The 22,317-nt window shown below is 52.0% G+C and overlaps 5 protein-coding genes across 5 annotated transcripts in view; 4 read left to right on the top strand and 1 right to left on the bottom strand.

Moving 5' to 3' along the window:
- Nucleotides 1-440: 440 nt before the first annotated feature.
- MONBRDRAFT_7806 (uncharacterized protein) lies at nt 441-1,824 on the top strand (the record flags this gene model as incomplete). Its single annotated transcript, XM_001745374.1, has 2 exons — nt 441-593; nt 886-1,824. 2 exons carry the CDS (start codon nt 441-443, stop codon nt 1,822-1,824), a joined length of 1,092 nt encoding a protein of 363 aa, XP_001745426.1.
- Nucleotides 1,825-2,659: 835 nt separating this feature from the next.
- On the bottom strand, nt 2,660-8,943 carry MONBRDRAFT_36876 (uncharacterized protein; the record flags this gene model as incomplete). Its single annotated transcript, XM_001745211.1, has 5 exons — nt 2,660-2,752; nt 3,192-4,133; nt 4,307-4,404; nt 4,517-4,627; nt 8,889-8,943. The coding sequence occupies 5 exons, from the start codon at nt 8,941-8,943 to the stop codon at nt 2,660-2,662; spliced, it is 1,299 nt and encodes a 432-aa protein (XP_001745263.1).
- A 1,018-nt stretch (nt 8,944-9,961) lies between these two features.
- On the top strand, nt 9,962-12,793 carry MONBRDRAFT_24995 (uncharacterized protein; the record flags this gene model as incomplete). Its single annotated transcript, XM_001745373.1, has 11 exons — nt 9,962-10,030; nt 10,129-10,275; nt 10,371-10,470; nt 10,556-10,689; nt 10,837-10,965; nt 11,106-11,198; nt 11,410-11,703; nt 11,793-11,873; nt 12,014-12,232; nt 12,462-12,611; nt 12,716-12,793. The coding sequence occupies 11 exons, from the start codon at nt 9,962-9,964 to the stop codon at nt 12,791-12,793; spliced, it is 1,494 nt and encodes a 497-aa protein (XP_001745425.1).
- A 485-nt stretch (nt 12,794-13,278) lies between these two features.
- MONBRDRAFT_24994 (uncharacterized protein) lies at nt 13,279-20,429 on the top strand (the record flags this gene model as incomplete). Its single annotated transcript, XM_001745372.1, has 22 exons — nt 13,279-13,339; nt 13,749-13,835; nt 13,964-14,080; nt 14,162-14,286; nt 14,377-14,479; nt 14,555-14,645; nt 14,906-15,069; nt 15,187-15,253; nt 15,341-15,514; nt 15,647-15,801; nt 15,899-15,952; nt 16,104-16,220; nt 16,312-16,709; nt 16,779-16,851; nt 16,949-17,020; nt 17,123-17,284; nt 17,374-17,472; nt 17,568-18,038; nt 18,114-18,198; nt 19,123-19,648; nt 19,701-20,133; nt 20,163-20,429. Coding segments are annotated over 22 exons (3,900 nt in total), but the record flags the coding sequence as incomplete, so codon positions are not given.
- A 1,379-nt stretch (nt 20,430-21,808) lies between these two features.
- The window catches only part of MONBRDRAFT_24993 (uncharacterized protein), a gene marked incomplete at both ends in the record, with an annotated part of 2,298 nt that continues 1,789 nt past the window's right edge, over nt 21,809-22,317 (top strand). Inside the window, one exon of the mRNA XM_001745371.1 lies at nt 21,809-22,203. Coding sequence (XP_001745423.1) covers nt 21,809-22,203 — 395 coding nt within the window. The remainder of the gene's footprint in view (nt 22,204-22,317) is intronic.

The raw sequence follows: 22,317 nt of genomic DNA, 5'->3' as shown, positions 1-22,317 counted from the left end.
ACCAGAGAAGAGTAATGTTGGTCGCCGCGCTCGACTCGGTAACCACCGACACCTGCCTGCTGCTGGCTGCCATTTTCCTCTTCTTCCGCACGTTTTGGATACTCTTCGTCAACGCGGCCACCCGGACCTGACCTGAAGCTCGACTTGGCCACCCTTCTGCCCGCTCTCTGCCACCTTTCCACCCAAGGGCTTGCATTTTTTTTCATCTTCTCAACACGCCTGGTTTTTTTTATTATTAATCTTTCATATATCCATCGACTGCCAAATGCATAGCGAGTGCAATGCAGATGGCCATTTCCTCCATCCCCGCCACATCTTGTCGTCATTCTACTTCCTGCCTCATGCCTAAACCTGCCTCATCCTCTCCTTCTCCTTCTTCTTCTTCTTCTTCTTCTTCTTCTTCTTCTTCTTCTTCTTCTCACGCTGCCACATCGTCCACCATGAGCTCTCCCAACCGACTGCGTTGCTCTCGCTGCGACTCCCGCTTCCGTTCTCGCTCCTCACTTCGCCGACATGAACGCAAGCACGACGCTGGTGCTTCCTCCCACGAATGCCACATTTGCGATCGAACTTTTTATCGCAAAGATCACTTTGTAAGTTTGCCCCACCCTTTGAGTTTTTTTTTTCTTCCTGTTTTTTTCCTCCATCTGAAAAGAAGAAAGAAAAAAGAAAAAAAAAGAAAGGGACAAGCTTTTGTCTGTTGCTGGGCACATGTTTGGTGTCGGTTTGTTTTGGGCGATAATGTATACAAATGTCATTGGCTTTGGGGCCATTGGGCTTGAGTCCATCACCCGACTTTGCTCCCTCTGCCTAGCTCCGCCCCTTTGAACCCTGTTGGTGCTCACACGGTTACGCCCCCCTCGCCCCCCGTTTGCTCGTTTGTAGCGCTATCACTTGGTTTCGGCCCACAACATTGGCGAGCGCCTGGCCTGTCAATCTTGTGACAAGTGGTTTGCCACTCGCAGCTCGCTCAAGCGTCATATGGACGCGATGCATCCCACTGAGGTCATGGTCTGGCCGCCTCGCATCCTGCCTGGCTCTGAATCAGCCGCGATTCCGGCCCAGACCGAGAGTGCGACCCACCATATGGCCTCCTCGCCGGCCCCCACCATCAACGCCATCTCCAGCTCGGACGACAGCTGCCACAGCTTTGACGCTCACGAGCTCACCCCAAGCCATGAAAACACCCACCCCGCCGCCCTTCTCGATTCAGTCCCCGAGTCGGCCCTCTCAACGGCGACCGTGGCCAATGCCAACCGCTGGCTGCTCAACGATGACATGGACATTGATTTTGCTGCCAACGATATGACCTCGGACGACATTTGCTCCATCCTCAATCGCCTTCCCGAGTCGGCACTGCCTCCGGTTGCTCCTGCCACACTCAGCAACGACGGTCAACTCGAACCATCTCCACTGGCAGCCCCATCCCTCACGCCCCACGCCCTGGTGTTTAGCACCACCCAAGAAACGACAAACACCACCCTGCTGGATGTCCCCAACGTCATCGCCTTTGGCTCACCGGCTAGCAGCCATGGCTCGGCCACACCAGCCACCGATGGTATGGCCCAGATTGAGGCCCCCACTGCGATCTTGCAGCAGAATGACGAGATGATTCGCTCATGGCTCGACCAGACCTGCTGCGACTTTCCTGAATTGGTGGCCCTGGCCCAGCAAGCCCCGATCTGCCCAACCGAGAACGATGACGCGATTGATCACAAGCTGCGAAACATTCTCATCCAGTCCTTTACCCTTTTGAAGAACCGTGAGGCATTGCGCGCCCACCAACCCCCCTCGACCAACCCTCATCTCCAAACGGCCTGCTGAAGTTGGCATGGCCCCTTTTTCCCCTTTTTTCTTCTTTCTTTTTGTTTTTGATTTTCTCTCTCTCTCTCTCTTTTTTTTTTTTTTTTTCCATCATAACCTCGTTAGTCCATCCCAAGCTATTTTGGGGAGCGCACGATCCCCATTGTTTTCCCTTGATTTCATCATCATTATTCCCATTTTCATGCTTATTCTTTCAGTCTTCCCTTTACTTTTTGTTTTGTTTTCCATCTTTTTGGTTTCACTTGATCATTCCCCAGCCCTCGTGTTAGGGCTGGCGGTCCATGCTGTGTCCACGGTATCGTGGACATTTGTTTTTGGCTGTTGCAAGTCGCTTATCGCCCAGACTTTGCCTGCCATCCTCTTGGCTTTATTCGCCTCTGCGTGCATATTATATGCAAAAGCTTCCGCTGGCCTTATTTTTTTTACATTGCCTGTGTAAGCGGTTGCTGTGTGTTCAACTCAAATCATCTTATCTCGTGTGCATCCCCATTGCTATGGGAGCCTCTCATCCATCTTTTCGTATTTTGCCATCATTCTATATCGCTTCATTCTTTTTTGTAGTCTTGTTTAGTTTCTTTTTTCTTTTTTTCCCTTGGTTTCCCCTTATCGCTTTTACTCTACATTCTTATCTTGTGAATCATTTTATCACGTCTTCATTTTAGGTGGTGAAGTTGACTTTTCACCTCCACTTTTTTTGACTCGCTTCCTTGTACCTTCCATTTTACTCTGCTTAGGTTTCTCTCATGTATCTTTCTTGCTCTCTTTTGGTCAAAGCAACAAACGGGTTCATCTTCTCGTTGCTCGTTTTTATGTCACCATTTGACTTTTGCCTACCTCAGGCGAGATGGACACATTCCTTCTTATCTCTCGAGGTTGTTTCTCCAGTTTGGATGTTTATGACGATTGTGTTCTGACTGGCCTGCTTGTTCTTTGAAAGAAAAAAAAAAGAGCAAGAAAGATTTTTTGAACAATTGAGTGTTCATCAGGCACTGACGAAACCCTCGAGCTTCGAATCTCGTTTAAAATATTACACAAAAAGGTCAAGGTTTCGATGAACGATCACGCACGGCGGACGCGTTAGCAATGGATGCACACGGTATCACATTGGCTGTGCTGGGCAGGACGGATACCACCCAAAAAAGTAACATAGAAATATCCATGAGTTGAAACCCACAACTAGTGAAGCACAACGTTGGAGAGTCGTCGTGCAAGACTGGTCGGAAGCTTGGCTGCAGCCTACAGGGCGGATTTTTAAATGTTCATACACACGCGTGAGAAACGCAGATAAAAACGCCAAGCAGAACACAACTAATTTGCTTGACTGTTGAGGGCAATGGCAAGGCAGATGACTGCGTTTGTAAACTCACTTCAGCTTGCGGCATGTCTTTGGCACAGGCACGCAGACACAATTGCTCGAGGGAGGGAAGAGCGAGCTGGAGGAGGCAAACGGCAGGGCCGATGACCTGTGTCCGCAATGGTTGCCGGCGGACGGCGCCTCCGAACAGGAGTAGGGTCTCGTTCCACAGGCATGATGCGTGCCAAAGCCGTGCATGCACGGGGGCATCGATGCGATGCCATTGGGCCTCACAGGTGTCATATGCCCATAGATCACCGTGTGGCGGGGCGTGGTCGCGCACCGTAAGCCCTCCCTGAATGTACAGCCAGCGGTCATGGAGCAGTTCTGCCACGTGCCACGAGCGGGGCGCTGGTCGATCCTGATCAGCAGCATTGGTCGGGGCCAACTCGGTCCATTCACCGCGCAATAGGTCAAAGCGCCAAAAGTCGTTGCAGCGAGCGTCCTTAGTTCGGCCCCCAAAAAGGTACAGACAGTGCTGTGTCGGTGCGGGCGTTAATGTGAAGGCTGCACGCGGAGCTGGCCAGGGCACGCCCTTGTCGATGGCGATTCGATGCCATGTCACTTCCTGGCGGGTGAAAAGATCGCGGAGATCAAGGATATGCATGCTGCTGAGCCAGGCTTGATTGGTATGTTCAGCACTGATGTGGGCGTGGTCCTGGCCTTCGTCGCGGTACAAATCGTCCAGCTCGCTAAAGCGTGCCCAGCCACCCATGAGAATCATAAAGGGTCCATGGATGCAGGCGCAGTGTTTATCACGGGCCCGAGGCCAGTCGCCTTTGACTGTGATGCTTTGGATATCGACCGAAGGGTCACCCTCCACTGAGTGTTCGTGTGGATGGAAGCGGGGAAAAGCAATCGGCTCCTCTGTGTCTGTCAGATCGTCTTCCTCGAACATGCTGGGCCGGCCGATCACATGAACCTGCTTTGAGGTGTGAATGTCGAAGAAGGAGAGCTGGTGGCGCCAAATCGCGTGTCAGAAGGGAAACAAAACAAGCGGCTCGTCAATCACAACAAGGTACGTTTGGTTGGTGCACGAAGAAATCAAATAAAAAAATACATAAATAGCAAATAAAGAAACAGACACCTCCTTCCAGGAGGCGAGGGTATGCGTTGGTGCAAAGATACCTGATTTGAGCTTGAGTTGCCCACAAATCCACCGTGGCTGATGATAAAGCGATCAAGGTAGTTGACGGCAGTGCCACCAGGGGAGTGTTGAATGTAGCCTGCGAGGTTGTCGGGATGCACTGTGAGCTTGTCCGAGCAAACCAGGGCTGGCGAAGACAGGCGAGGAGAAGGCGGTGGGCCAGAAAAAGCTTGCTCGGAGCTTCTCCGTACCACTGTCGTAATCTTCATCAGGGCAAAGTTCGCCGGCAGTCCATTCATGTGTCCGCAAGTCAAAGATGCTGACACCTATGTTTGCATTTTGAAGACTGATGCTATTGCCACCTGCATGTCAAGAACAAAGCAAGGATACGGTGTATGAGCCAACGGAAAGGGATTCTGCTTGCGCGTGGTCTTGCGAACCAACCGAGAAAGTACAGTCGATGGCCGCTGCGAACGACACGGCAACCGTAGTGGTGCCCCAAGAGGTCAAGATTCGGCAGAGTCTAATTATTCACACCAGTCCGATGAGATCACGTTGAAAACATCAATCGGATACAAGGATAGCCACTTGTGGACAGGCGCCAACAGACCTGCCAACTGGAAATGGTCTTGAACATGCTTATTGTTCAGTGAGCTCAGCCCGTTCACCTCCTCTAGCGGTCTGCCCTGGCTGCCATCCGCTCCAGTGTCGCCAAAAAGAAAAAAGAATGCCTTGTTCGAACATTTGCATCTAAACACAAGCTAAATTTGGCATTGTTCTTCAAGTGTGATATACAATACACTTTTGCTCGTGTGCCACGATCACAAGACTCTCTCTCTCTGTCTCTGTCTCTGTCTCTGTCTCTGTCTCTGTCTCTGCCTCTGTCTCTGCCTCTGTCTCTGTCTCTGTCTCTGTCTCTGTCTCTGTCTCTGTCTCTGTCTCTGTCTCTGTCTCTGTCTCTGTCTCTCTCTCTGTCTCTGTCTCTGTCTCTGTCTCTCTCTCTGTCTCTGCCTCTCTCTCTCTCTCTCTCTCTCTGGTCTCACATCACATCGTCGTTTGAGGTCTCGGGTCCAATTGGTGAATGTACGCAGGCCTGCGGTGCTTCTGGGGGTGAATAGATGAGCAGAGGCCTGATTGCCTGTGTCGGCAAGAGTAGCGGGCCAGCAAGATGCGCGTTTCAAATGATTCGGTGCGTGCGTGCGTGGGCACAAGGGGCTCTGGTTGGCTTTTGCGCGCTTTGATCATTGGGCCGGGCTCACCGCTTCACGTCTTGCTTTGGCGCTTTTGCAACAGTTCCTCTCTGGACTCACACGATTCTTTGACACCGCGAGTGAAAAAGACAAGGGCTCGGTCTTCATCACCATGAAGCCAGGTTTGTGATGGCAAACTGCTGCATACTCAACTGATGCGACCCGCTTCACGTCCTGCCGTGCGCGATTGCGTGGTTCGCTGACCTCAACCCTCGCTCGGGTGCGGCATCGGGCATCTAGTCACGTTCAAGTCCAAAGCACAAGCCAAGGCCGAGGCGAAGGACTCATCCCAAGCCACCCCACCCACAATTGTCATCCGAGCTACCCTCGGGCGGAAAAAAATGAGCACCGAGGTCTGTTTTGACCGCGTCGCAGATGGCTTTCCACACCCAACTCCAAGCCCAAGTTCTCGCACATATTGGACGCCCACGCTTTTGGACAACAGTAGCGTGCTTGGTTTACACTCATCGTCGCCTCTCTTGTAACACATTTGCACTTTTTTCTCGGGGTGGGGTGCTTCCTGCGCCTGGGCTGCAACATAGGTTTTGCCTGACCATCTTGAGCAGTTTCGCTCCGTAAGACTTGCCTGTCCTAGCCGTTCAGGGCACAGCCTGCTCTTGACGCACTCCTCACGCTATGCCCTGCCCCCATCATGTACCGCCTTGGCTCGTCGAGCCAGGAATATAGCATCCTCCTTCGCGCTAAAATGGCCAACATGAAGAAGCGACCAAAGGACAAGAAGAAATCCTCCGCCAAGACTCCTTCTTCGGCTTGAATGCCCAGAGCCACAGACTTGTCCTAGCCGCCACCAATCTCATGACTGATGATGGCCAAAAGGAGTTATTGCTAGCCCCATGACTCCAACCACCCCTGGCTGAGCCCGACTTGCATGTAGACACGCCCTCGCCCTTTCCTTTCGATTTGATTTGTTCCGTGAGTGTGCTCGCGTTTGTGTGTTGGATGGCTTCCTGACCACATTTGTGCCCGCGCTGCTGTTTTTACCCGACAGCAATGCTTCCCCAAGGCCTACACCCATCCTTCATTCCATTCTTGAGTTGTTGTTTGATGCTTCTCTCTCTCTCTCTCTCTCTCTCTCTCTCTCTCTCTCTCTCTCTCTCTCTCTCTCTCTCTCTCTCTCTCTCTCTCTCTCTCTCTCTCTCTCTCTCTCTCTCTCTCTCTCTACCCCCTTCTCTCCCGTTCCCCTTTCCTTCTCTTGTGTCTCTTTCTCTTTCTTTCTCTTTCTTTTGGGGGTTTTTGAAAGGGGTCCTTGCTTCTTCTTGTGTTTTTTTTTTTTCTGGGGCATGAAGGAATTCAACAGAAATTCAAACATCCAACTTGGCAAGGTCGTTCATGAGACACTGTTCGCCTCTGTCGTGTGTTCGCGGCGGGGCCGCACCTGGATGCGCATGGCACGGAAAGATGAGCAAGCATTGGCTACCTGTTTCATGGAAGGGACCTTGGAGCAAAGAAGACGAACCTGCTGCCCCGTCAACTCTTGCACCATCTGAAAGTCAGCGCCTGCAGCTTGCAAGCGCGCTGCCCCGCCTTTCCAGAGGCGTGCATATTTCTCATTGCGTCGTCGTACCTGTGTGTATCGTCAGCAGCCACGACGGCAGAGGGTGAGTTACATCGCCCAATTGTTGCTCTCACTTTCAAGGAGGATGCGTGCTTGAGTGTTACCTGCATGATCTTGAGCTTCAACCAATACGGATTCAGCACTGCTGAGAGTAGAAATGCTCCTCCGAGTACGTAGAAGAGTGGGATAATGGGTCCACCGAGAACTCTACTCGGCAGAGGCAAGCAGGCGATGGCATGATGCAGCGCGTGGGCGTGTTGCGTAGGCAAGTACCGACGTATTGCATGCGGCCGTACCCGTAAGGAATATTAAGAAGAATTCGCAGCCAGACCATCAAGTCGATGCAGTTGCGACATAAAACCCAGAGCGTGATCAAAATGTACTGTGTGCAAGTGGCATCCAAATCACGTATAAGCCGAGGGCGGTTGCAGACGTATGAAAAGCGAGCCTAGGTATGTCAGCAAAGGTACCAGTGGCACCAACTTGATTGACATCCCAAATCCAGTGTGCATCGCGCCCTTGTTTGGTCAAAATCCATCCAATGTGGGTGAACGGCGCATGCAGTTCCTACAAACCAAAAACCCATTCGATAAAAAAAAAAACAAAAAAAAACAAAAAAAACATCAAATGCTTGCTTGAGAAGATCGGCCTGGCCTAAAGAAGGAAAACAGGGATGGCGTGGCATGTGAAAATTTCTGCATACCTGAACGAGGACAACGCAGGCAAAGTAGAGGTAGGAGCGCGAGTAAAATGTCAACAGATCTATGATTCATCCGGTTGCGCACATGTCATGATGGGCGGTGGTACACCATGAAAGGTGAAGAGCATGATGCACACGCACAGAGAATCACGCCCATGGTGTGATGAAAAATGAGCGACTCCTCCCGGACATCGTGGGCCAAGTACATGTTGAGTGAGTCACGCGTTTCAAAGATGAAAAAACCTATGGTTGCCCGTGCACGGGGGCAACACGGCAGGGGGATGAGCTGCGGGCCTACAACATCTGATTTGCAGTTGTTGCGCTCAAGCATGTAAAGTCAGGCAGGCAGGTGGCTGGTATCAGCACCAACCCAGGGCAAAAGCGGCTGTATGCGTCAATAGAGGTGGGTCGCCATACACCAACTGTGGCAGAATTTGCGATCGTTGCAGCACCAAGATTGAGTTGGGGCAGGCTTGTGGTGCGGCCAAACAGGTGCGACTGAAAGTGAAGGGGCACGTACATCCTCGGGCGGTCCTTCCCAAAGCACTCGCAGGCCTATGAGGCCTAGAATCAAGCCCATCGTGGCTCGATTCAGGCCAGAGTTCTAACGATTCGGCAGCAAAAGGCGCCCGCCCCCCGCAAGCATGAGCGAATGTGCCAAAGTCTCAAGTTGGGAGTACCACAATAGGATCACGAATCAGGATCTCACCCATCGGTGCTGATCCTTGAGATTCAGACGATAGTAGGTCTGCAGAGCCATTCAGCAACAACAAGTCATTGGGAGTCGAGTGGGATGCAGCTGTCAGCGTGTGCTGTGACGGTCACACCAAGTCTGGTTGACACGGGCAGAGCAGGCGACATGTGGCAGGTAGCAAGAAGAGGTTCGTGTGGTTACGCACTTTGGAAAGCATGCGCGAGAGAATGCCGGAGAGGATGGAGAGGCTTGAGCACATGAAGAAGCTCAGGGCTCCGGCAGCCAGCAAGGTGTCCACGCCACACGCCGCTAAGGCAAGAGGTTGGTCACGGTTAAAACATGAGTTAGCCACTAGCCCATGCGGCACACCTCCACACGGCATTGAGTCGGAGAATCAACATACTGGCCACCGTGTTAAACAGGTCCATGGGCAAATCATACTGCCAGGAGTTGGGCATGGCTGATAGTTTGGTGCCCAAGGCACCTGGCGGTCTGCGAGCAACCCGTTCGCTGTCAAGAGGTAGGGCCCTTGACCTAGTGAGTCTGCCTTGGTGAGTTTCAAGCCACTTGCACCTGGCTCTGGGTCCTGTACCGGCATCACAATTGTCGACACTCTCAGTCAAGGGCCATCCCAGCACCAGGCAGTAACAGCAGGCAGCACCGGGCAGCACCGGGCAGCAGGCAGCAGGCACAAGGCACACACCGGCTTGTCACTTGGGCTTACTTGTGATACTGTAATATATCTCACACTTTAACCACTGGATGACAATGATGGCATAACTACTTACAGCTTGCTGTCTCTTTCTCTGTCTCTCTCTCTCTCTCTCTCTGTCTCTCTGTCTCTCTGTCTCTCTGTCTCTCTCCCCTTCTGTCTCTCAACCTCTCAATCTCTGTCTCTCTACACCTCTCAACCTCTCAATCTCTCTCCTCTCTCTCTGTCTCTCTGTTGTCATCATTTTATCGCGCACACATCTGCACGAGGCCACACACACGGGGGCGACAGAGAGCGGTGGGTTTGGGTGGCGGCGGCTGGTCCTGGTCCTGCTCCTGCTCCTGGTCCTGGGTGCGTTGGTCGGCGGGGTGTCATTATCACGTGGGTTTGATGTGGATGGGCGACAATTTTGGCTTTTTTTGACCTTGGCAGGCTGGGTGATCGGGCGTAGGCACGTATTGTGGAGCTCCTCCTCGACGATCTTGTGCGACCGGCTCGGCCACTTTTGCAATGGCTCACTTTGATAGGTTTGTCTTGCCTCGTCGTTTGGGCTCGGTTTGCACGCGCGCATGCGTGTGCGTGTGCGTGTACGTGCGTGTGTGTGTATGTGTGTGTATGGACAGAGCGAAACGAGAGAGCAGAGGGTGGTGTGTGCGCTTTTGCGGCGCTTTGAATGACCGGTGGTCGTATGCTTCGGCGATGCACATAGCACAACGGCGGAGAATGCGCTGGTAGAGTATGAAAAGCGCACCTACGACGAGGAGATGAAGTATCTTGAGCGCCTCACTCCCTCGTGCTGGCGCATCAAGCCCGGCTTTGTTCCCAACATGAAGGTATCGCTGACTCAAAAGGGACCTCATACCCCACGCCCCCACTGTGTGACGACGCACGGGGTGCTGAATGATGGACACTTGCCTCATCGGTTCAATAGGTGGAAGGTCGCTTTTATGTCAACAAGGCTCTTGAAGCTCTGATGCTCGAGGAACTGCAACAGTTTGCTTCGGCGCGCGGCGTAGGCGGCTTTTTGCCCGCCGTCAAACAGATTGCCAATGTGGCTTCCCTGCCAGGCATTGTCGGCGTACGTGCTCCTCGGCAACGCAAGTGCACCCCTTCCGCCCCCCCTCTTTCTTCGGGCTCGCCCCGGTCGTCATACAGATTTGTTTGTTTCTCTAGGCCTCCGTTGGCTTGCCTGATGTTCACTCGGGCTACGGGTTTGCCATTGGCAATATGGCAGCCTTTGACATGGATGATCCTGAGGCCATTGTGTCACCTGGTTGGTTGGTCGCCTCTTGCTTCAACCACCACAAGCCCCACGCCTGCTGAGCGCTGCTCATGTATGATGCAACGCTTGTTTGCAGGCGGTGTGGGATTTGACATCAACTGTGGCGTGCGCCTTCTCCGAACCAACTTGACCTTGGAGGATGTGGAGCCCGTTAAAGAGCAACTGGCTCAATCTTTGTTCGATCACATCCCCGTCGGTGTCGGCTCCAAGGTATCTTTGCCGTACAGACACAAAATTTGCAGTGGATGTCTGCTCTGAGTCGAATCCTCTCCATCAACATCGGTTTGCTACATATTCCGCCCTGATGAGAAGGCGTTTTCGTTCACTCAACTTTGTGTTGCTCAACTTCCAATCCAGGGCGTCATCCCCATGAATGCCAAGGATCTTGAGGAGGCCCTGGAAATGGGCATGGACTGGTCCCTGCGCGAGGGTTATGCTTGGGCCGAAGATAAGGAGCACTGTGAGGAATACGGTCGCATGCTGCAGGTCTGTAAATCACACTTTGGCAGCATCTCTTGCCTCCGCGGGTCCAGTCGCGTGGCGCGGGACTTGGCATTTGCCGAGAAGGAAACTCACTTGTCCGCCACCTGCCTGTTGTTCATCGCCTGGTTTCTCAACCATTTCAGGCAGATGCGTCGAAGGTGTCGGCACGCGCCAAGAAGCGTGGCTTGCCTCAGCTTGGTACCTTGGGTGCTGGCAATCACTACGCCGAAATTCAGGTGCGCATTTGGCCATTTTGCTCGGGACGGGTCTATCGAAACATTTTGGAGCCAAAAGCGCAACCAGTCAGGATTTTTTTTTTATTTTTTTTATTTTTTTTTTTATTTATTTATTTATTTATTTTTTTTTTTTGGCAAAATGCACGCCTCCCAAGTTTCTTCATGCAATTCCGTCTGCTGCGCATTGACACATGTTGCTTGGCTGGCAAAGGTGGTTGAGGAAATTTATGACAAGGAGGCGGCCGCCAAAATGGGCATCAATAAGAAGAACCAAATCTGTGTCATGATTCATTCCGGTTCGCGCGGCCTTGGTCACCAAGTGGCCACCGATGCCCTCGTTGCAATGGAGAAGGCCATGAAGCGCGATGGCATCGAGGTCAACGACCGCCAGCTCGCCTGCGCGCGGATTCATTCCGAAGAAGGGCAAAACTACCTCAAGGCCATGGCTGCCGCTGCCAACTATGCCTGGGTCAACCGTTCCACCATGACCTTTCTCTGCCGTCAAGTGAGTTGGCGTCTGTGTGCTTTTGGGTGGGAGGTATGCCTGAGCTGGTTGGCGAGATAACTTGCCATTCCTTGCATGTATCGTGGTAGGCCTTTGCAAAGCAGTTTAATACCACCCCCGAAGAGCTGGACATGCATGTTATTTACGACGTGTCCCACAACATTGCCAAAGTCAGTTGCGCTATTTTTCCCGCCGAATCGATACCTTCGGTCGTCGCACATATGGCAAGGGCTGTGCATCGAACGACATGTTGAGTGTTTTAGTTCACGCCGCGTGTTGCTGGCGGGTGGGCATCTGACTCAAATTCTAGACGGAGCGTCACATGGTCAATGGCACGGAGCGCACGCTCTTGGTGCATCGCAAGGGGTCAACGCGGGCATTCCCACCCCACCACCCCCTCATCCCCGTTGATTATCAGCTCATTGGACAGCCTGTGCTGATTGGCGGCACCATGGGCACATGCAGCTACGTACTCACTGGCACGGATACAGGCTTCCGTGACACATTTGGCTCGACTTGCCACGGCGCGGTAGGTACAAAAGCTGCGGCGGGTACAGCTGCGGCGGGTACAGCCGCGGCACGATACGCCTGTTCATTGTGACCTGCATTGCCTGCGTTGATATATGGCAACTGGCGTGCCTCCCCTGTGCCTCTGTGTTTTGATTGTTTCTTCCTGTACAATGCAATGTGCCAACACTCACCGTGGGACCTGTTTCGTGATGTCGCTTGTTTCGTGCGGGGTGCCCCCTCATCTTTAGGGGCGTGCGCTGTCTCGTGCAAAGTCGCGCCGCACGCTTGATTACCAGCAAGTTCTGGACAAGCTCGACAAAAAGGGAATTGCCATTCGTGTGGCGTCGCCCAAGCTTGTAATGGAGGAAGCCCCGGAATCCTACAAGGATGTGACTGCGGTTTGTCTTACCGGTTAACCACTACCTCGCCCTTTGGGGCGAAGTGGCGATGTGCAATGCGGCCTGCAATCACGATGAGTGTCTCACCATCCAACATGTCATAGGTCGTTGATACTTGCCACGCCGCTGGCATCAGCAAGAAGGTGGTCAAGCTCCGGCCCATCGCCGTAATTAAGGGCTGAGGAGATCCTCTGATTGTGGTGGATGACACAGCCTCCATCGCGTGTCCTCGGTGTCAATGGCATTATGCTTTCCAATCTCCCTCTGCCTTGCCGCCTGTCTATTTCCCGCTCCAAATTGACTTGTACTTCAACAACACACCCTCACCTTGGACAAGCAAAACACAAAAACACAACAACACCAACAACACCAACAACGACAACAACAAGAATCTGACATCCCGCCCACTTTGCTTTTTTTTTTTTTTTTCATGTTGTTGTACATGTCTTTTTCTTTTTTCTGTTGTATTTGCCCTCTTCTGCTCTCTGTCTCTCTGTCTGTGCTCTTGGTTCCTTGTCATCTGTGGCATCCGTGTCCCGCTGTCGCTGGTGGTCTCTTGCCTACGCGGCGCCTGGTCTCTTGATAGGGCTCAAGAAGAACCCAAGCTGAGGTGGCTGAGCTGTGCCCCTGTTGGGCGAGTGTGCGCACAAGATTTGAATGCACACAGGCATGAAATCATTGGTGTGCGAAAACTGTGTCGGGCCGATCGAGCCACAGACACGGCGTCCGTAAGTGTGTCGTTAGACCATTTGCATGCGCAAGAGTGATGGTGATGCGGCTGCCATTCCCTCCACCTGTTCGACCCTGCTGTGTTGACCAATCCAACCTGGTAGAGTGGGCTCCTCGTCAAGCTTATGCTGCCCAATCGTTATCCGACGCCGAGATCCTCTGGCCTGGGAGGGTGGCTCTCTTCCAAGCTCCTTTGCCGCTTGGTCTCGGCATTATGAAATTCTTCTCGCGTGCCACCGGGGCGAATCAACTTTGGTATGTGAATGGCAGTGATTGATTACGCTCTTTTACATCGCCAACGGTTCTTCCTGTCTCCCTTCCACCATCTGGCCGCCCCTCTTTTTTTCCTTTATTTGTGATTTGTTTTGTTTTTTTCCTGTCCTTCACCTTTTTCGCGTCTGATCCTAGGATGATCTCTACTATGTGCCGTTATTCCCGTTGGGCAAAAATGAGGATCCTCTTGAAGTGGCCGAGTCGTGTCTCGAAGGGATCAACGTAAGCTCGTTGCTGAGTGCCATTTTGCAACATCCCTTTCGAGGGACAGCCCTGTCAGGCGGGTAAAGGAAAAATAAACTATTTTGACCACTCGTCCTCACCCAGATCACTTGTCTATTTCTGTACAGCCCAAGCGTTGCGTTTTCGTTGGCACTGCAACCATACCTTGGAAAGCACAGCAAATGCTAGTGTATGCTTTGCCCGTGGATCACGGCGCTCTGTCCGTGGACGGCACAGGCATTGATGTCCGTGAGCTTCGCACAGACGATGCTATTCACCCCATGCCTTGGGCTCGTATGACTTCATGCCGTGGTCAACTCATTTAGGAGCTGCATTTTGAGCACGGCGAAGCCTTTGTGTCATTATCGGATGTCGTGTCTGATATGCGAAATCGTCGAAGTCGGGGCGCAATTCGCCAACTGGACAACGTCACGCTCCTTGCCCTGGGCCGGTCCGTCTCCTGTTCAATCGTCTGTTCCCATTCAGTAGCCCGTCCACCAGCATAATGACATTACGAAATGGGGGTTGCTTTGGAACGTAGATTGGCCGAGTGGTGTGCCGAGCTACACGCTAGTACCGCAGCTGTGCGGTCGTTTTGGCGACCCAAACCTTCTTTCCAAATGCGAGCCGTTGTCCACAACGCTGTACGATCTGTCCGCTCCCAATGCTGCTGCCCCGAGCCGGCCTCTTATTCACTGACCTTGAAATTCAATGTGCAGGGCTACACGTCTGATCCAGATATCCAAGCTCGGGCCCCGCGTGCCGTCATCAACCCCCTTTACCGTTCCACCTTGTTGCTGCCAATGCCGGGTGCGGCCTCGGACCCAATCGATGACGAGGCCTCAATCTTCGCACTCCAGGCAAGATGTTCAATGTTTTTGGTTTGTACCTCAGCCATTTCATCGTCTCACATGACTTCTCTGAATAGGCACCAGTGCTAGAGGCGTCCCAGCATCGTCCACGATGGCAGGACGCCTTTCCACTCCACGCAGCTGCCGTAGCTAACAGTGTTGAGCAGCTGCGACGCCTACTGCAACTTCCATCCATGGTGTTGGTATCTCGATCTGCAGCGAGCCCCTTGCCTGTTATCTTTGGTATCTTCGCACTGGATTCACCCCCACATTTGTGTGGCACTGTCACCTGCGCACCTGTTGTACCCATTGTCAGTGCATCTGCCCTCGATGAAAACGGGTGGTCCCCACTGCACTACGCCGCATTTCACGGTAGCATAGAGGTCGGTTCTTGCCAGGCTCGGTTCGGGCTTGGAATGCTGGCTTTGTTGTGCAGAGCTAAGCTAATGCAACTACAACCCGTCTGCACAATTTTTCATTCTTCCAAATAACCTTTGCAGGCTGCCAAGCTCCTCATGGAGGATTGGCAGGGTGGACCCACCATTCAGACACTCTCGGGTAGCACTGGTTGGTTGCCACTGAATCAAGCTTATGCTCAGAATATGAACCCATGCTTGCACCTCCAAACTCACTGACTGCTTCTCATCGGCTTAGCATTACACTTTGCTGCACAAAACGGGCACGCGACAATTGTCGAGCTACTTCTGGCATGCCCCTTTGTCGACCGTGAACAGAGCAACACTGATGGCCTGACCCCCATGCAGTTATGCCAGCGCACCCAACTCAATGACTACCAACGCACCATTGCCGTTCTTTCCTCTACTGAAAGTCAGTGCCCTTTTTGGTCATCCACATGTTCACAACACATCCGACAAAAAAACAAAAAAAAACGAACGCTTTTGGCACTAAAATGCTTCGCTCCGAGGCACTAAACATAGCGTCTCTGCCGCGCCTACATAGAACATGCCCTCAACCGCTATGCCAAAGCGGGTCTCGACGGTGCAGTGTTGGCACTGGCCGACTTCAAAATTTACCTGCCAGCGGGTCATGCCAAGGTACTTGTTGAACCATTAGCAGTCAATCTAGGTTTGTGCGCCTATCGCTTGAATGACAAGGTTTGGGGTGTGACAGGTACTCCGTCTGCCTGCGGGTGATACAATCACGGCAATGGACCTGCGAGATGCTGTCGCATCTTTGTTGCAAATGCCGGAGGCGCATTTTGATATGTTTGCCATCTGGGTCATCAGTGGCGCCTACAAGCTTCAGGTTTGACTCTGTTTTTGTTTGTCGTTGACATCATTGCATAACACACAGACGCGCGCACACACACACACACACACACACACACACACACACACCATCTCGGTTTTCCAGCCCGTCCTGAAGTTAAATTCTTTTGTGCATTTAAAACATGTAGCTTCGTCAAGACCACTTTCCCCTGCGTGAGCTGGCCAACGCCCAAAGCCTTTTTGATCAAGGCGTCACCACCGGACAACCAATTTTATTGTTCCAACGCAGCGTCTACCTGAGTCTGGTAAGGCTCAACCTCACAATAGTCCAGCGCTGGTGTTACACATGCTGTCATCTTAAATTTCTCACCATCATTTTTGCTCTTGTCTTGATAGTCACGAGAGCGTCAAGTCGTTGATCCAGTGGTCCTCAAGCTACTCTTTGAGCAAGCCTTGCACAGCTACCTTTCATCAGAATGGCCTGTTTCCTTAGACGACTCTGCTCATTTGGCCGGTCTACTTATGCAGATTCGCTTTGCGGACCACAAAGGCGAATCCCATACGCTCGGCTTTTTGACCGGCACCCTACAAACATTTGTGCCTGCACATCTACAACATGCCTTGCGGCCGGCCGAATGGGAGCGGCGCATATTTGAAGAGCACAAAGGCTTTCGAGGAACACTTGACTTTGTTTCGCTGCATCGGCTCTTTCTGCAATTCTGCCGCCAGTGGAGCTTTTACGGCTGCGCGTTCTATCCAGTTGGCCTGCTCAAACCCAAGCGTGCCAAAGCCAAGTAAGTTTTTGATGTGCTCAACTCCCCAAATGACGTCAAGCCCTCAAATCGTTTTGCGCATCTGTTTAGGCCCGAGGATTGGACATTGGGATTCAATGCCGAATGGCTTGTGTTTACGCAGCCAACCGCCTCCAAAATCAAGGTTGGCTCCTCTTTGACGCATCAAACCGTTTCGACAGATCTGAACCCATAGCAATTGCTCAGTTTCATGGTATGGCTCATTTTTATTGGATCCACAGCTTTCTTTGACGTGGAACGAGGTGCAGTCAAGTCTCAGCCCACAATCAAGTACAATCTCCTTGACGCTGACAGTAAGTCGAGATCATTTTGGATTCGAAACGAAAGCGAAACGCAATGCCTCATCATGACATTTCTGCTCTCGTGTTTGCAACATCGTTTTGAATGGATCTTAGCCACTCGATCGCAATGTACTTCATCCCATGGCGCCGTTTTTGGAGGATGGCGTGCTTTCTTTCAAGTCACGGCAAGCTGTTACCTTGCATGCTCTGATCCAATCAATGATCGATCGACTTAACGAGGCAAAGCGCATCGTCGAGCAGAAGCGTATTGAACAGGTTTGTTTTGTTCACAAGCGTGCCAGGGCCTGTGATCGTTCATAGATTGCACTCATAAATGGGATGCTCATCTTGACTTGAGTTTGCAGGGAGGGCCGCGTGTCTTACACCATAAGAGCAACACCGAAGCCGAAGCCCCGACTGCTATATACACGCAAGCAGAGGTGCAGGATCTACAGCTGCGACAGGTGGGATCAGTACTACTGATATTTTTTGTTCGCATTTCTCCCTTGACTCACGACATGCCGTTCGCGTGGCCGTTCAACTGCATTCACACTTACAGCAACGCGAAAATTCCAAGCGACTCGCCTTTATCAATGCAATTGGTGTTCGGCCATCGCACTCTGAGCAGCTGTCAGAAGCGGAGCGGAGGTTTCGGGAGGAGTTTGGCAAGCCACCTACATATCGAGCTTCCATCAAAGATGTCAAGCTGCTTTGCTACCACTTTGGCTATTGGCTTGGTTCAGGCCTGGATGGTGCCCGAGAAGCCCTATCTGCCACTGACAAAAGCTTTACCTTTCGAGACTTTGTTGTTTGGTCGGTGCTTCGTCCAAAATCCCGACTCGACTTCCATGTTTGCGATGTGCGCGAGAATCAAATCTTCAAGGCTCACTGGCTTTATCGGCTTGAAACCTCATTCAGGTGGGCTCAATCACCCAACCGATGGCTCTATTTGCTCGACAACGAGGGCTTTTCGAAGCGCTATCGCGCTACAGAAGCCTTTCGGCGTATCGACAAAGCTTCAACTGGCAAGGTAAGCTCCACTTAAGGAAAATGCACGGTCAGATTGAATTTCTAACTTTGACCAATCGGCTGGTGGAATTGCCAGCTCGTTGATAAAGAAGTGGACGACCTCATCAACATAATCAAGGATGAGGGTATCACCTCTCTGACTTCCCGTGCCATTCAACAAGGTTTGTCAGTGGGCATCTCAGCGATGACATTTTGCATTTTCAACACGATCATGCAGTCATGGCTCATCATGTCTATTGTCGGACCGTTTTCTTTCAGGCCTCGACCCAGGGGCTCGCCGCGTTGTGGGCTTCGAACAATATCTTGACTGGCTCGTCAATCTGCATCTTGTCGATGATCGGCGACCCTAGCCCACGGGAGGCACTCAACATTACTTTTTATGACAAGCACGCATACCTTTATAATAGTGACCGCGAATCGTATATCGAAAAATGACGGAACTATTTTTTCAAACGAGAAATTGCAGATGTAGCCCGGCGGATATGAATGACAAAACAATGGCTCTCGCTCGTCGGGCAGTGGTAGCTGAGAGCCAAGTGAAACAAGCAATTGCAGACCAAGATCTTGCGAAACAAGTCCAGATAGATGTGGACAAGTTGCCGAAATCAAATTCGGTCTCCAAGCGTGACAGAGGATGCCTTTCTCAAATATTTGTTGAGCAGTTTTCACGTGATATGTTAGCGTCAAATCCGTGCTTCCAACGTCTGGAGCCTGACAGACATCTACTTCTCTTTGCTCTGCGTCTTGATATTTGTCAAGCTGATACTATTTCCGCTAGTGTGCGAGCGCGCTGTGATGTTTGACTGCCGTTCAGACGTTTTGTACTTGAAATGATCGTATGTATGTCAGGCTCCACGGCGTGTGGTGTCCAGTTTTGGGTTTGAGGAAACGCGTAGGTTTGAGGAAGAGTTTTGAGAGGGATTTGGGAGGCATCCGTCGGGACGGAGCGAGAGAATTGGTGGTGTCTTGAGGTCAATTGAAACAGCTGCGGTCGGCAAGTATTCACAGTGACTAGACCAGATGCACCGTCAGAATAGCTGAAGAGTCCCTCATTCCCGAGGATAGGGAAAGTGCAACGACTGCAGGTGTCACAACAAGGAGAAACAATGGTATCCAAGCTGAGGTTCAAACACCTAATTTATTCATTGACAAGTACGTGCCTAGCCTCATCAACCACCTCTATACGCTGCCCCCAAGTCTCACGTCGGGCTTGTCCGAGCTCTTGAACCGTGCTTGCAAGGACACCTTTGTCAAAGCCTTTTTTGCCAAGGTAAACCTGTCTGCACCGGCTGGAGCTGAAGGTCATGACGTTACGCTGGAACAGCTCCTTGAGGCTCGCATCTTCACGCGGGCCAACACCGGGGGCTTTGGCCTGCACGACTTGGTTGAGCGCGGTCCGGTGGCTTATGTCTGCAACATGGCCAAGCTGGCCACTCGCTACCCTCGAGTTTACGACCGACTTTTGGAGGATGCATCGAGGGCTGCCGACTTTGAGGACCACGTGCAGCGAGCTGGCTTCCAGATGGCCACGGTCAAGGACGCGGCGACCCAGCGACCAGCTGAGATCATTGCCCTCCGCTCCAAGGCGGCACTGGACGACCTGATGGCCAAGTGCGCGCTGACCTGCAGCAGCAATATCTGGCCTCACGCGAGTGGGGCTCAGCACAGTCTTGACCATGCGGGGTCGGGACAAGTTGCGTCGCTTGAGCGACACGACCTTTGCCATTGCGGTCGTGTCCATGATGGGTTTTGGCCTCCATGAACTCATCAACGTCAAGCCGACGGACAAGTGCCCGCACTGCAGCAGCAAGACACCTCAGCCGCGACTAACCCGCGAGCACCTGTTGACCTGCCGTCCCATCAAGCGTCACAACGCCCTTCGCGACGAGATGGGCCGCCTGCTCAGGTACGCCACCCTCTCCCATGTCTGGGTGGAAAAGTCTGGCTACAACGCCAACGGTCAGAGCTGCCGCATCGACCTGCACTGCCGCAACCCCTTTCCCGGCGGTGCTCTGGGCCCAGCTCTGCCCGACCTGGGCATTGATGTGACTGTGCGCACAGCCCAACCCCCGACCACCTCGCAAGCCTGCATCAAGGTGGCGCTGCCCTTCGCCGATCCGAAAAGGAGAAGCGCGACTACTACACCGGTTTCAACCATGGAAAAACTCTGATCGTCCCTGCGGCGATGACGACAACCGGTGGGTTCGCCTCCTCCTTTGTGGATCTGCTTGGTCAGCTCGCCCGCTGCGCCGAGGCCCGTGGTGTGTACCAGCCGGGGCTGGATGAGGCCTTTGTTCCCCGGTGGAAGGGTCGCTTTGCGGCGCTGGTCCATCAGATGAACGCTGACCACATCCAGCGCCACTTTGGCGGTGTCTGCCTGCGCTCGTCGTAGGTAGGCACCGTCTCGGGGGTCCCTCTGTGGGGATCCCTGTGTGCACCTGTCGCTCCCTAGGTGGTTCTCGTGTGATCTTTTGATGGCTTGACTTGTATTTTTGTTTTAATTTTGCTTTGATTTTGACTGTATTTGTGTGGTATTTTTGCTGAATTTTTGTAAGGTCCTTTGTATGATGTCTTTTCCTTCGGTGGTCGGTTGCCTTTTCAACCCGACGCTGTCTCTTGTTGTATGTGAGCGTGCCGTGGTGTTCATTGTGTTTGTGCTGTGATGGCTTGTAGTTGTGATATGTGTGACGTGTCTAGTGTTTTAAATGGCCGTATCTCTGGTTATACTTGGTCGTTTTGTACGATTTTTGTTTCTATGTGCGTGATTCTTCGTGCTTGTACTCCTCGGCATGATAGGAGCCGATGAAAATGTTTTGTTCTCTTGTGTTGTTCTGCGTGCCGTCGTGATTTTGATGTCGGGGTTGCACAGCTTTGCTTTTAGCTCTGAGGTTCAAACACCTAATTTATTTATTCATTTTATTGCTGATATCGCTTCCACCTGTCTTCAGTGTGATAGTCCATTCTTATTAGAGGCACAATCTGAGACGGTATACTTTACCACGTTGTGTGTCCTCTGGTACTTGATGTTGTCCCACCTTGTTGTGTAACATCTTGCTGTACCATCTTGGTGTATCATCTTGTTGTGGCATCTGTTGGTTCCTCGTTGTGGTCTTTTGATGGCTTGACTTGTATTTTTGTTTAATTTTGCTTCAATTTTTGCTGTATTTGTGTGGTAATTTTGCTGAATTTTTGTGTAAAGTCCTGTCTTTTTCTTCTGTGGTCGGTTGTCTTTTCGACCCGACGCTGTCTCTTGTTGTATGTATGCGTGCCGTGGTGTTCTTTATGTTCGTGCTGTGATGGCTTGTACTTGTGATGTGTGACTGCCCTTTTGGGTGTCTTGTGTTTGAAATGGCCGTATCTCTGGTTATACTTGGTCGTTTTGTACGATTTTTGTTTCTATGTGCGAGATTTTTCGCGCTTGTACCTCTTGGCATGACAGAAGCCGATGAAATTGTCTTGTTCTCTTGTGTTGTTTTGCGTGCCGTTGTGATTTTGATGTCGGGGTTGCACAGCTTTGCTTTCAGCTCTGAGGTTCAAACACCTAATTTATTTTATTTATTTGGTCCCAACAGATTGCTGATATCGGTTCCACCTGTCTTCAGTGTGATAGTCCATTCTCTGTCTCCACTGTGTGTGTGTTTCCACCTGCTATAAATGGGAGCGATCTCCCTGGATCGGTACCATTTTCCTTCTTGACCTCGGTCGTTCCACTTCCCTCCTTCTGTCTTGTTCTGTCTTGTTCCTTCGCCTTGCTTCAATCCATGTTCTCGTATGCACTTCGATTGGTTGGATACCTCTGTGACAATCGCCTTGTCCACACACATTACACTGTACTGGACATACACCTTTAATACTCCCTCGCCCGCGGCGCACCCGTCTGCCCGCGATGGCGAAGTGGCGTTTGGCCTGGCCTCCAATCGCCCTCTACCCCGGCTCCCGAGAGAGCCCGTGCACGAATCGCTCTCTCACGACTCTCGTTATCGTCATGGCTATTTGAGCTCTCCCGCACATGACGATAGAGCCACCACGCCCAGGCGCTCTCCCATGGAAGCAGTGGATGCATCCCAATTTGGTGTTGCCTTTGGCACCAATGCGCCACCACGGGCCGGCTCTCGGACTCAACCACCCCACCACGTTTGGCACCGAGCCTACCAAACCTCAACCAAGTGGGAGTCCTATCGCGGTGACAGCAAGAAAGGTCTTGACTCCCTCAAAGAAAATGTCAACTCGGCCCTCGTTCTTCTCCAAGCCGAGCCCTTGCTGCATATGGCCACCCTCGA

Source organism: Monosiga brevicollis, genomic scaffold (assembly GCF_000002865.3).
Source record: "Monosiga brevicollis MX1 MONBRscaffold_8 genomic scaffold, whole genome shotgun sequence".
Lineage (NCBI taxonomy): Eukaryota > Choanoflagellata > Craspedida > Salpingoecidae > Monosiga > Monosiga brevicollis.
This window is presented reverse-complemented; position numbering and strand designations above follow the sequence as displayed.